The sequence below is a fragment of the Narcine bancroftii genome, chromosome 8, assembly GCF_036971445.1.
Source record: "Narcine bancroftii isolate sNarBan1 chromosome 8, sNarBan1.hap1, whole genome shotgun sequence".
Lineage (NCBI taxonomy): Eukaryota > Metazoa > Chordata > Chondrichthyes > Torpediniformes > Narcinidae > Narcine > Narcine bancroftii.
The window spans coordinates 100,114,681-100,129,545 of NC_091476.1; the positions used below are offsets into that span (position 1 = coordinate 100,114,681).

The 14,865-nt window shown below is 41.4% G+C and overlaps 1 protein-coding gene across 16 annotated transcripts in view; it reads right to left on the reverse strand.

Moving 5' to 3' along the window:
• gramd1ba (GRAM domain containing 1Ba) overlaps positions 1 to 14,865 on the reverse strand; it is a 575,647-nt gene that overhangs the window by 66,690 nt on the left and 494,092 nt on the right. Inside the window, exon 1 of one of the 16 annotated variants that reach the window (XM_069894578.1) lies at positions 11,193 to 11,731. The exons of the other annotated variants lie outside the window; for them this stretch is intronic. Coding sequence (XP_069750679.1) covers positions 11,193 to 11,345 — 153 coding nt within the window. The 5' untranslated portion in view covers positions 11,346 to 11,731. Of the gene's footprint in view, positions 1 to 11,192; positions 11,732 to 14,865 lie in introns of those variants that run through there. 16 annotated transcript variants of the gene reach the window in all.

Below are 14,865 nucleotides of genomic sequence, written 5' to 3' on the forward strand. Positions count from 1 at the left end.
GACATTGAACAGGCCAATCCAAATAGTTCTGCTCTTTTGCTCTCCCAGTGGCCATGGCAGCATCTTTTTTTCACACAGCGTGGATCCATATTATGCAGAGTTCTTTCTGTGCTTCAAATGATGTTGAGGTTGGTTAATAAAACCTTTTCTAATCTCTGGAACTAATTATACCATCAAGCTGAAGTTAAAAACAGAACAGGATAGTGCAGTACTCCTTATTTGGAGAGTTACTGCTGATAAAAGTTTCATTTCAACCTAAATTTGCACAACCTTGACATCTAATGTAGCAGGCAGTTTGCTGACATTCCACAAATTAATTTTACCAGACCCTTGGAGGTAGAAAAATCATATTGATTGTTGTGGTTAGACATCAAGGATAGTCCTTGAATGATTAAAATAGTCCAACCTATGGTAGGTATCCTAACCAGTTCCCTTCTTTTGTCCACAATTAAAGCTGGTGACAATAAATCAGAACAGTACAAGCATCTGTTGAAAGAAAGCCTGACATTTACTGGAAATCAATCCAATTTATTACATTATTCTATTTCTCTAAAAAACCTCAGGAGTCTTTTGGAGATTGCAGTGGTGCCAAATTTGTAACCCATAAAAGATTTTATTTTAGTTCCTCAAATTCTAGAGATCATAGGCTTAGAATTTGACTACATTTAACAATAGTTTTATGCATATAGTTTCATTGAAAATCCAATCACTGAACTGTGTGTGGTGGTCTACATGAATATTCAATTTACACTTGGAAAGGTGTTCGAGTTACGTAAGCAGCCATGCAGCTGGTGCCTATGCTATGCTAATGGAACCTTCTGCTCCACACATGCAGGACTGGAACAGAGCAGGATTTATCTGCAGAAGCAGGCTTGTTCTCAATTTATTTGAGGCCCTTTAATTACCTATCATCTCATATGCCAGTGCCAATGAAGTTCTCATCCAGCAAAAGCCACAAGGTAGGACTTGGAGGCAAGTTGCATGCATTTTCAGAAAGCAGGACTATGACCCTGGATTTAAACCTGCACAGTGCTTTACATGGCATGTAAATTATATCACTCCCATCATGCAGGGCTCACTTGACACACTTCAGATGTGAAGGACATCTTTCAGCCATTCACCTGTTGAAGCAGTCTCAAGTGAATCAAGAATATAAAAGCTCCTGACACCCATGAGAAGCCCTTAAAAACAGTACAAAATGACAAATATGCTTCATATTTGGCACAATGCAAGAAATCATTCACATATCGGCTGGAATGATTGGTGTCACAATAGGAAATCTCAGACATATGAAATAATGAATACTTTTCTTAGGCTTCGGTTAAACATGCCAGCTAGGCATTGATAGAATTCTTGTCCACAGGAGTATTTGATATCAAATGACATAGAAAAGGTTTCATTCCATCCTTCAGCTTGAAGTACACAAATAAAACTCAGTAATTATTCCTGCAGCTTCAAGTTTGGATATCAGGCAGGTACATTAATCTATTGGTTTGCCCCAGTTTAAAAGTATCTTAAAGTCCAGTGTATACCATGGAAGTCCAGGAATTCTACTGATATTCCAACTAGAGGTATGTAATTATCTCCAAAAGGACAATAATAAACTAAAAGTGGAAGCTATATCCTCTTCAACAAAGGCACATACACCAAATTTTAACAGCCCACTGGAGGAAATATTTTCTCTTTTTTTAAAATTATTCATTAGTAAGTGCAAAATTCCAGGATTTTATGGTGCGGCCATCAGAGTGGCTGAGGGTAGGTAGCTGCATTGTACACCTATGGTTGCAGATTGGAGTTCCAGTGCCTACTAGTAGTCCAATCCACCATATACATGTAACAATGACTATTAGTTTTCAATAGGGCCACCAGGTGGGACGGTGGAAAAGCATCGTCCAACTCACCCCGCAACAAGCACAACTCCTATCAACTGAACATGGAGCACCACCAGCAGAAGTCATCAAAGAGAAGCCTGCGTTCCCGTCCGCCTGGTCCTCCTGGATTAAGGAGGATACTTTGGGGTGAGTGGCCTTGGGTGAAAGGAGAGGAAGGAAGAAAATGGAGGGCAAAAATACATTTGAATTGAATCATCACAAATGACCAATATAAACAATAAAGCTGCAGAAAGTTTGAAGAATGACTTAAACTGGAAACTTCACCTGTTACATCTGGTTGGAAAAAAGACTTCTCTCACCCCCTCAGCCAATCCCTGTAATATTGCTCTTGATGGTTTTGTATAAATAATGGCTATTAGCAGTATCGCTGCTTGGGACTCTTTTGGGGATGTTACTTGGGCTATAACGAGCTGAGGGAAGATTACCGTTGGCTGCTTCACTTAAAGTTCATCAGCTACACTCCCATTTCAAATAATTCAGCTTACTCATGCATCTGGGGTCCCATATTCTTTCCACCCAATTTACCAAATTACATGATTAATAATTGCTCAACAAATACTCAACAGATCAAACAAACTGACAGAAAACAAGCTTCAAAACTATTGAAGTTAAAGTGAGCACTCCTTACTCAAAATGCTCAACTTACAAAAAAAAAACTATTCTTGGGTTAAAAAAAATGCAACACCACCTCAACCAAAATCTGCCAGTTTATCTCCTCGGTACAAAGCAACACCATGATGTTAGACAGATAATTTGAGCAACCAAGTGAGAGCCACAATGGAGACACACCATCAGAGAAAGATTCAAATCTAATACCATTTTTTAAAATGTGAGAGGCGAGTACTTTAAATTAAAAATAGTCCCAAGACCTCCCACCCGCTTCCAACATCAATCTTGGTAACTGAATGGTTTAAAAAAGATGCAAATGATGAGACAACCTCATTTACCAACCATGCCATAGATCTGTTTCATTGCAAGACACGTGCTCTGCACCTCCAGCATTCCAAAGCTATATATGGGAAAATTATTCATGAGATGTATACTGATGAAGCAAAATGCAGATTTGTGAAATTATGAATTTCATGCAGCAAGGAGAACTTATCATGAATTTTTGACAAGGCAGATTTTAAGTGGCTTTGCCAGTCGACTGACAGAGCTCTTGCCCACTCACAGGATAGCATGAAAAAAAATATAGAGCAAAAGTAACTATACAGGAACAAGTAGGGATGTTCATTCACAACAGCTTATTGAACAACATTGGTTGTCAGGTCTGACAGGACTAAAGTGATCTGCATTGTGGGAAAAGTAGAAGATTTTGCAGTTTCTGTTATTTTTCCCAAGTGTCCCAATTAATACAGATAATCTCTCTTTCATTCCAGAATATAATGATTGTTAATATTTTACTTCACATTGGTTGGTGTAAGTAGTTCCTGGTACTCTTCTCGTACTCAAGTCATGTAAGTAAAACTGATGGCAAACCTAGGAATTGGTCTCAAGCTAGTATAGCAGCAAAGCCAATATATAACCCTAAATTTGCTAAGAAGACAATTTGTGAATGATACATTGAGAATGATATGATAACCTAACTCCTTTATAACCAGCTATCCTTCCTAATTGACACAGTCTAGTTAACACTGACATTATCCTGAAAGGCAGGTCTTGAAGGCGGCCATTATCTCCATGTACAAATCTGCCCTATGATTATCTTTGCAAATCAAAAGGTACATTCACAAGGAATTAAGAGAGCTTGATATGGAGCCAAATAAATTACACAGACTAGGGTTTTTTTGGGGGGGGATGGGGAAAGAGAGGATAAGGGAAACACCTCTATGTATGTTATCACACTAAATAACCAAGAAGTGTGTTTGAAACTGATCGATGCCTTAAGGAAGTGATCTAAAGCAATCCTATAAAATTGGGCTTTATTGGTGAAATTTTGAAAGGCATGTTAAATTTGGAATCAGAACCGATACTGGTGATTCTCATATGCCAGTACTAAAATATTAATCTGTATCCAGCACAGTTAGTGTCCGTGGTTAACTCAACGTTGTTACAGTGCCAATAATCGGAACCTGGGTCTCGAAGGAGTTTGTACATTCTCAACAGTCTGCAAGGGTTTCCTGCAGATGCTCTAGTTTCCTCCCACCATTCAAAAGGTACAGGGGGTTGTAGATTAATTGGCTGTGATTGGACGGCATGGACTCATGGGCCAAACGGACCTGTTACCAGGCTGTTGTCAAAATTTAAAAATTAGAAAAAAAAATCAGCTTAACTCTTTAATCCAAATCGCAAACTGCCCTCAGTAAATCTCAAACCAGTAGATTTCTAAATGAGTCTGCTTCATGTGTTGAAACAAAATAACAAATATATTTATCAAAACTGTAAAAAATGAGAATATAAGCATGTTTTAAGCTGCAGCAAGGGGAAGGAGTGGAGGGAACAGAAGAATGCCTGACTATTAACTCATCATAGCTACTGTCTGAGCTGTTGAGCATCCTTGGCAATTTTTGTGCATATTTACTTTCCAAATGGATGTGTTTTCTGTTCGTCCTTTTGCTTGTAATTTTGAATGCTCATCTTCTAAGTCCCTTTTCAGAGAATTATTGAATGTGTCTTCAAACAGCTCAAAGAGGCTTTAGTTTCAGCTTGCATTATTACCTTCTGAATTATTGTTTAGTTTTGGTGCTGGAAATTAGGGCATCCTTCAGGAATATTATCTAATGTGGTTTGTTTTGAGAATTCAATGAAATTTGGGCCCAGATTGCTTCATAATTATTGCTGTTTTATACATTCTTTATATTTTCACACAGAAAAATTATAAATTGACGATTGTTTACCAGATCAGATTACAAGTTGGATTAAAATTAGCAAACACTATTTTTTATTGTATTGATAACCAGATAATAGTTTGAATTCTGAACAAAGTTTAGCATATTACAGTGGCAGGATCTACCTCGCCAGGGTTTGAATCCGGCGCTGTTTTTGTACATTCTTCCTGTATCTATGTGAGTTCCCTCTGGGTGCTCCGGTTTTCTCCCATGTTTCAAAGATGCATGGAGTAGGTTGATTAATTGGTCACATAAGGTCTATTTGGGCAGCGTGAGCTCAATGGGCTGGAAGGCCCTGTAACCATGCTGTATCTCCAATTTAAAAGCAAATAAAAATTAAAATACCTCAACTACACGATGCAATAGCCCTGACCCAGCACTCTGTCCTGACCCACTTTAAGAATGATGCCTCATACTCTAGGCTTTATTTCACTGATTTCAGATTGGGATGCAACACAATCGTACTTTAGAGGCTGATGGATAAACTGTCCTCGCTGGGACTCAGTACTGTACCCTTCTCTACAACGGGATCCTGAAATGTTTGATTGAAAGACCACCTCAGGGCTGCATGCTCAGCCTGCTGATGTTAACACTTACTCAAATTACCAGGTTCAGTATCAACAGAATCATCAAATTTGCCAATTTGTGGCCTCATCAGCCACAACTTAAGTCTCAAAGTGGACAAAACAAAGGAGATGATTGTGGACTGCAAGAGAAATTATGACCATGCACCACTACATATCAATGGCTCCATGGAGTGAGAATGGGGAGCACAAAGTTCTTTGGCGTTGATTTAAAGGACGACCTATTCTGGACTCACAACACCTTCTCATTAGCCAGGAAGGCGCAGCACCACCTACACTTCCCAAGGAGGTTGAGGTGAGTAAGGCTAGTGGCCAGCATCCTAACAACATTCTACAGGAGCACTATAGAGAGTGTCCTAGACTGCTGCATCAGAATATGGTATGGCAGCTGCAAAGCATCAGATCAGAGGTCAGTACGGAGGGTGATTAAAACTGCTGAGATCACTGAGGTCTTCCTTCCCTCAATGATATCTACAGGTAGTGGTGCTTAAAGAGGGCTCAGAGAATCATTGAGGATCCTTACCATCCAGCACCTTCAAGGAAGAGGTACTTGAACATAAAAACAAGGACTGCCAGACTAGGAGACAGCTTCTTCCCACAGGTGATGTGACTTGAACAATCCTAGAAATCCATAAATTTTATATATATTTATATTTTGTTTTTGGATCACAATATATAGATATCATTTGTGTTTACCCCCTCCATAAATCTTCGTCCGCGAAGCCAAGCCAAAGAAAAGGGTGTACTGTTTGTTTGTCAGTGTGTGTGCACTTAGTCTGGAGATATGCTGTTTCATTAGGTTGTGTATGCATATGTACAATCAGATGACAATAAATTTGAATATGAACTTGAACCATAACCACCATTCCAAGTTATCCACGATTGCCATATATTGAAATTATTCACTTTAAATTAACTCCTTATTTAAGATTCTATCCTAACAATACAGACTTTTTTTTTCCTTTGCAGTCTGATGCAGTGCAAAGCAAAGCCCCTTTTCCACTGGGACCCTGTCCCAGGAATTGAGAGCCAATTTATTGGTTAAGGGTCCAGTGGAAAGAAGGGGAGGGAGGGAGAGGGTGGAGGAGAAAGGGAGAGAGGGAATGGGGAAGAGAGCGGAGGGAGAGAGAAGGGGAGAGAATACCTGCCATAGGTGAGGGAAGTGAGACGGGCATGTAAGAAAGTTTATAATCAAAACAAACGATCTATAATTATACAGCTTGTCAGCAGATATTTAATTGTACATTTTATTAGGAGGTAGAATTATGTACTTGGTGCTAAAGTGTACGGTCTGTGCACATTGAACCCTGACGTGTGTGCAGGTGAATCTGATCACTGAAACTCATGGACAGGTTAAGACACAGTGAAGGCCACTCCACACTGTGTTTTAATAGTTGCTCTTGCTTTCTCATTTGATGTTTATGATATTAAAAACATAGGAGCTAAATAATTTTTAAAAATGGGTCCAGTGGAAAAACAATGCAATTGGATTGACGGCCTTGCCCTCCCACTCAAATCCCCAGCATCAGCTGACACCAGCGTGCCGATTAAACCAGTGGAAAAAGGATAAGTTGCAACCCTGGACTACTGTTGAAGGTAGACTCTCCTATCCCCAGGGATTACTTGTGGCCAGTGAGAAAACAGTTTGTATCCTGGTTAAAAGTGGCCCAGTGGAAACAACAAAAATGGCTTCGTTAACCAGGACATTGCATGGCAAATAACTGGGATGCCAGTGGAAAAAATAATTTTGATTATTACCATTGCTTATAGACTGAGATAGAAACATAATACTATACCAAACTATGTGAATTAACATTATTGGCTAGATATCAGGTATTGGAAGTTAGAAAACTGTTCACATAGACAATTCAGTATCGCATTGAAGGAGCTTAGTGGACCACTGGAGGCTTTATCATTTCAATGAGGTATTAAACCCAGATTACTGCAGGTTTCAAATCAGTGACCTCCAGCATCATAGACAAGAATGACATCCATACTTACAACAATCATAAATATTAAGACTAATTAACCATTTTTGATTTACTGCATTATGATGCTGTCAAGCAAAACAAAAAACACCTTGATTATTTGTAAATAATAATGTTAACAAAATAATTCTACCTTACAAATATAGTGGGATTTTGAACCTTAGAGAGGGAAATTTCTAATAAGTAAAAATGTGTTGACGTCTAGTGAGTTTTTACAAAGTTCTAATTTGATTTGAGTTGTGATTTTCAAGAATTATACATAAATCTGAGAGAACATGATTCTATAAACATAATCTTTCTCCTATCTGGGTATAGATCTTACAATTGAAAATAGTGTTCACACAGTGTGCAGCACAGCAGGTAGTGTTGATGCCTCACAAGTCCAGTGACCCCAGGTTCAAATCAGACCTCCAGTGCAATCTGTTTGGAGTTTGCATATTCTTCTTGTGATTGTGTGGGGTTGTTCCATGTGCTTCAATTTCCTGCCAGACTTGCTGGTTATTCTAAATTGCCCATAGTGTTGACTCGTGATATGAGATTCAGGGTGGAGCTGCTGGCACATGAGAAATGATAGGTTACAGAGAAATAAGTTGGGTGATGGCATCTGAGAGTCGTTAAAGCCACAGTGGGCTGAATTGAAAAAAAAAGAGATAATACTGGTGTCTGCAGACACCAGGTGGCTGCTTTTTCTCTCATTGTAGCATTATTTTACCTTTACCAAACTATGTGAATTAACATTATTGGCTAGATATATCAGGTATTGGAAGTTAGAAAACTGTTCACATGGACAATTATGATCAGCGAGTGACATCAGTATGTATTGTAAAGAGAGATACGATTCAGTCCAATCTCCAATCTTGTTTAATGAGAGTAATTCAAATTTGTTAAATCCAGAGAATCTGCTCAGCAGGTTATAAATCCTGGGCTCCCCTGCAACTCCCCAGACCCCCAGTTCCCACATTCAGTCAGCTTCTTCAGGTGGATTCTCCGCTAAGAATGCGCCTGAAGAAGAGAAAGCGGCCCTTTGATTTGCTGTTCAGGTGGCAGTGTGTTGGACTCTGGCTTTAACTTACTCTTAATTTAGTCTATGTGTAGTCTGAGTCCAGCGCGTTCTTTGAATGAAGTGATAGGAGAAGGTATTCGGTTCAACAGTCAATTTATTACACAGCACAAGAATAAAACTTAACAGAGCTCTGGGTCAGTCTGTTAGTTCATAGGTCACCTGCCAGTGAGCTACTCCCCGAGACTGACCCCTATTGTCCAGTTGGCACAGTTTATATAGGTCAATCTTATCACACAGAACAAAAGTTGTTTTCCCTGCTAGATCTTTTTGCATAAGGGTTATCACAAGTCATCTCCTGTTTTGCAGATTTCTGGGGTGTAGCATTCCCATGTTAATCCTCCAGGCCAGACTATCCTGTTGTTTAGATCTGAAATTAATTCATCCCCAGATATTTCTAATCACCATTCGGTCCCTGTCTGGCCAATTTCTGCTGTTCTCTTTAACACCTCCTCGTGCCTTAATCTTCCTCCTAGACTGGTTTTCTATTCCCTTTGATTCTTGCGGGCCATTCTTTGTTCTGATCTGGCCTGTGTCTCCTGTGCTATTTCCCACCTCCTTCAGTTAAGCATTCCTCCTAAATCGTTTTATTCATATCCTCTCCCTGTATCTTGGGAGCAGCCAATTTTGTTCAGCCAACTTTGCTCCATGCTGTGACAGCCACTTAGCCACATTCCTCTTTCCCTGACTCATGCAGTCCAAATAAACTTATTGATTAATCATTTATTTCATACTGTTTTAACCCCTAGATTCCAACAAGTGCTAAAAGCGCCGCGCTGGACACCTGAAGGGACAGCTGCACTGGGATGCGCATCTGAACACATTCCGGCTCCTGTCCCTTGGGCTGTCAAGTTAGGATGGCTGGCTGTCAGCTGGGACAGCCAGTGCGGGCTATTAGCGCGGGGATATCCCCCGTGGAATGTCCCCACACTGATCGCTCTGCCCCCCTGGCGGGGGAGAAGGGGGCTGGGGTGGCCGATGGGGGGAGTACGGCGCTCGAGTCGGGTACCGGCATTGTTTCGGCCAGCCCCCTTCTCCCCCACCGGCCGGTCCAACCCCCTTTTCCCCCACCGGCCGCTCCAGCCCCCTTCTCCCCTGCCGGCCGCTCCAGCCCCTTTCTCCCCCGCCGGTCGCTCCAGTCCCCATTCTCCCATGCCGGCCGCTCCAGCCCCCTTTTCCCCCGCTGGTCACTCCAGCCACCTTCTCCCCCGCCGGCCACTCCAGCCCCCATTCTCCCCTGCCAGCCGCTCCAGCCCCATTCTTCCCGTCCAGCCGCTCTAGCCCCCATTCTCCCCCGCCAGCCACTCCAGCCCCCTTCTCACCCCTGCCGGCCGCTCCAGCCACCTTCTCCTCTGCTGGCCGCTCCAGACCCCTTCTCCCCTGCCGGCCACTCCAGCCCCCTTCTCCCCCGCCGGCAGCTCCAGCCCCCTTCTCCCCCGCCGGCCGTTCCAGCCCACTTCTCCCCCGCCGGCCGCTTCAGCCCCCTTCTCCCCCGCCGGCTGCTCCCCCGCCAGCTGCTCCAGACCCCTTCTCCCCCGCCGGCCACTCCCCAGCCAGCTGCTCCAGCCCCCTTCTCCCCCGCTGGCCGCTCCAGCCCCCTTCTCCCCCGCTGGCCGCTCCAGCCCCCTTCTCCCCCGCCGGCCGCTCCAGCCCCCTTCTCCCCCACCGGCCGCTCCAGCCCCCTTCTCCCCCGCCAGCCGCTCCAGCCTCCTTTTCCCCCACCCTCCTTTACCCCCACCAGCATCTCCAGCCCCTTCTCCCCCGCTGGCCGCTCTAGCCCTGCAGTTCCCATGCTGACAGCCTAGCCAGCTGCCCCTGCCCCGACGTCCTGTGCCGGTGAAAGAGGCACCTGGGAGAGGAACTGTCAGGCGCTTGCCATCTGACTATGTCATCCCGAATGCAGCCGCTTTTAGGTGGCTGCATTCAGATGGCTGGGGAGGCCACTCTGCTGCAGCGATTATCCCTCTCGGAGGAGGGTTACAAAGTTCGCCTCGCAGGTGCCTCCTGCACATTCAAGTGGCCTCCCAACAGCCACATATTGCCAAAATATGCAGCTTTACAAGCAGGGCAAATGACCACCTGAATGTGCCTTATGAAACTCACTCAGACCAGTTCCTGAGACATGAGTTGACTTGCATAACAATAATCAATTAATTCAGACAGGATGCTCCCAGCCTTTTGCAGTACAATTGATGTGCAATCTAAAGTCACTGCATGTTTTATAAACATCATCCACCCCATTTCAGCAAAGAAAGTGCTTAAGTAATAGCAAAAGATTGCAAAATTCATCCTCTTGGTCCTTCACATTGTGAGCTATTTGTTTACAAAGAGGATTTACCAATATGTAGCCTCCTGTCTTCAGTTTATAAAGGTCACAATTGTTACATATGAATTGCACAGATTTACTAACAAAGCTAAAGGCATTTTAGAATGACAAATCTTAAATAAGCTTGAACTGAATGTTGGCTATTAAATACAGTATGAGAGCCAACCCCCAACAACATTTGGCTGAAGGTTCACAAATTTGATTTATATACTCGAGAAAAATCTTGGAAATAAAGAAATATTTGCCAGGCAACTCCCCAATAACAAATCATCTAGTACTTCATAGCAGATAGCTTGGGAAAACCACCATGTGCAGCGCAATAAGGCACTTTTAAAATTGCTTAATGTTTTGTGACTGGGGCAAACTATTTAATGTTAATACACAAATTAATATTTATAACTTCTACCCAAGTGTTAGCTTCAATGGTACAGAACCCTCAGTGAGTGAGGGACTTGAAAATTTTCATATATTTCAAAACAACACTTTGACAAAGATCAGTTAGCTTTTAACTTACTGCTGGGATTTCTTCATCATCCGTATCTGGATCAATCCAAATATCAAGGCTGTCTGGGAAATAACGAATCTTCTCCAGATACTGTGCCACTGTTGTCTCATGAAGCTCATATGGGACATCCCAGCCAGGATACAGCTCACTTTCAACATTCATAATTCACACGATTAAACTCAGAAATGTAAATCTAGTTCCCTGATCAGTTGTCTTTTGGGAGCTGCAACTCAACTGCAATTTTAGGTTGAATGCTGTTTTTGCTCTCAATTTAATTTTCTTTTCTGTTTACCAGTACTGTTGGAAGACACAACCAATCTGACTTCCACATGCAACAATTAGGTGTCCGACTGCCTTGGTTCTCTGTAATTCCACTGCCCTATAGTAACCTCAGCTCTTGCACATCGCCAACCACAGATGTTTCCTGTCAGCAAGGAGGAAGAAAACTGTTCTAAGAATCTAGCTAGAATAATTTCATACAACTTCAGAACAAATGTAAAGTATCTCTTTCGGTACTTTTAAGTAAGTACCAAAAGTTCATCAGATTGCTAAGATTTCTCCCTGTGGGACGAATTTGACATGGTTCCACAAATTGAACAAACACAGGCAATTCATATGTGCCAACTATAGGGCAATGGCAATATTAACTATTAACCTGTCAGCAAATAATAAATGATGGAACCAATTGGTACGCAAACAGGCTCTCCTCTCCATCACAATAACCTTTGTTCTGTGGTGACTTATTTTTTTAAACTTTGAAAAAAGAGATCTTTGATCTCTTGAGAAATGAATTATCAGATTGCCCACATGCAATAAATGAGAACTTTTTCACAAACATTGCATGAGTCAAATGAAAGGCTGAAGTGCCAGGTGAAACTGAAATTGGATATACTAAGGTCACAAGGTGAATGAACTCTATTTCTCTATAATCCAGATACAGTCTTCTTCTTTTTTTCTTTCTTCTTCTTTGGCTTGGCTTCGCGGACGAAGATTTATGGAGGGGGTAAAAAGTCCACGTCAGCTGCAGGCTCGTTTGTGGCTGACCAGTCCGATGCGGGACAGGCAGACACGATTGCAGCGGTTGCAAGGGAAAATTGGTTGGTTGGGGTTGGGTGTTGGGTTTTTCCTCCTTTGCCTTTTGTCAATGAGGTGGGCTCTGCGGTCTTCTTCAAAGGAGGCTGCTGCCCGCCAAACTGTGAGGCGCCAAGATGCACGGTTTGAGGCGTTATCAGCCCACTGGCGGTGGTCAATGTGGCAGGCACCAAGAGATTTCTTTAGGCAGTCCTTGTACCTTTTCTTTGGTGCACCTCTGTCACGGTGGCCAGTGGAGAGCTCGCCATATAATACGATCTTGGGAAGGCGATGGTCCTCCATTCTGGAGACGTGACCCATCCAGCGCTGCTTCAGCAGCGTGGACTCGATGCATCGAGTCCAGATACAGTATAGAACACATAAACATCAAACTGCTGGGCTGTATCAGTTTCTCCTTTACAGACAACATGCAATGAAGCAGATAATACCTTTCACTATTTCTATTGTGATTATATCCATTGTGCATATTGCATTATTCTACAGTTTTCTGATTGATGGCAGCAAATTGCCCTTCAAGAAGCACTCTATATAAAGGATAAAGTGTACTTCAACTTCTTCACTGTCCAGAGACTCAATAGGGATCAGCAAGAAATTTTCCACATGAACATTTTATAGTCTTTTTAATTATATTAGCTGGAAAGATGCTCACAAATTCCTGTTTCTAGGCATGGCTGTAGCAAGGTCTGAGCATTTTGTTTTTCCTATAGGTGCATCATTTCAATGCCCACAGTGTTGGAAGGCACTAAGATACATTGAGATGGTTATATTGTGCATTTTCATCTCAAAATGTCATTACCATTTGCAATAAATACTTTTTCATCATTTTGATTTCTGTGATTAATTTCCCGTCGCACAAAATCCCCAATGAAGATGAAACTGAGCAGCAAACTACTTCCAAGCTTTTAATATTTAACTGATTATTGGAAAGTGTACAAAATCAAAATGCAACTCTCTATTACCAATCTGTCAAACACAGAATGATTAGAACATGGAAGACATTATACCTAATACATCTGTATAGGCAATACAATGGAAATTCCCCGCAGCCATGCAAATTCTTTCAAGAGATTTTCAGTTTCCTTCAGAGGAATCAGGCTCCACTTCCAGACTAAAGTCTCTCATTGTAAACACATTTTTCCTCATGTCACTTCTGGATCTTTAATCATCCCTCTTCATTCTATGTTCCTTTTCTCTTGAGGCTTCTTCCACGTTGTGCAGTTTCTTGCTTTTCAATCTGCATAATTTTATGTATCTTTCTCATATTCCATCAGATTCTACTTTGGTTCAAGGAGAACATCAATTTCTCAAGTCTACCCAGACAACTAAAGTCTATTGTGCTCGGAATCTCTTCTGTACACTCTTGTAATCTTTCCTAAAGTGTGACATCCAACACTCCAACTCCCACTGAGCCTCCATTAAGATCCTTTGTGTTCTTTCACTTTCTCAACCTGCCCTGAGAGAAACGTATGTGTTAAATACATACATGTATCCCCTTTAGAACTGCCCCTAGTTTACTTTCTGCTCTCAATTTTCCAAACAAAATCATACACTTCACATTTCTCAATGTGAAATGTTAGCTTGCCTCCTGAGATCATTTCTCTTTTTTTTCTGCAACTTATCAAACACTCAATTTATTTCAGATAAAATTTGTCCCTGATATAAAGATGATCATCCTACTTTGAACAAGTGATTGGGGGCAAGAGGAGAGAAGGTTACCATTAAACTGGATGAAAAAAGGCAAGTCAAAGGGATGGTAGTGACATGGGTGCACATGACCAGAGGCTGAATTTTGAGTTTGGGGCCTTGAGAAAAAAGTCAGTAGTGAGGTAGATGTTGTGCAAGTATTGTGAGCATGAAATAATCAAAAATAAAGAAGTATACAAGTTAAAGTCAACCTAATTGACTCAGATCTGGTCGGGCAGTGTATGTTGAATCATACAGCTGTAGGGTTGGTGGAGATTAAATAGCAAGGATTAAAACCAAGGCTGGGTGTGGAAAAAAATGTCCTGGAACGTGCAAAGGGTAAAAGATGAACAGAGTCTAATAGCAGGAAATAATTAAGATCAGAAGCTTCGTTCAAATAAAACTTTAAAAAATTGTGCCCTGGAAATTCATTTTGATGAGGTTGAATTTATGGGGGGTAGAATTCAGGAAGTTGGCTTGGAATATATTAGAATATCAAAACTCAGTGAGCTGTAGAGTTGAGCAAGATTTATGGAGATGAAAGTGAGGCACAAATTCCCAACAAAATTGATTTATTTTCACAACTGAACCTTTTGTTAAAGTTTGGCTGAAACTCAAGTATAAATTTTCCAGTTATGTAATCTTACAAATTTTAGAATATGTTTATAAAAATACTTTGTTTCCACAACGTTATTTTATGTAGTCAAAAATATACAACGAAAAGTAAGCAATTTACTGAGAACTTTTAATCCAACAACAATGAAGAATCCAATTTTATATTAATGACAACAAAACTCAAACCATTTACTTAAGCTCTTTTTTAGTTACATTGGCAAACAGTAATCAGTTTAAGAACATTAAACATTTTTTGATGGTCAAAAGCTTTTAAAGGGTGTCTGTTAGCAAT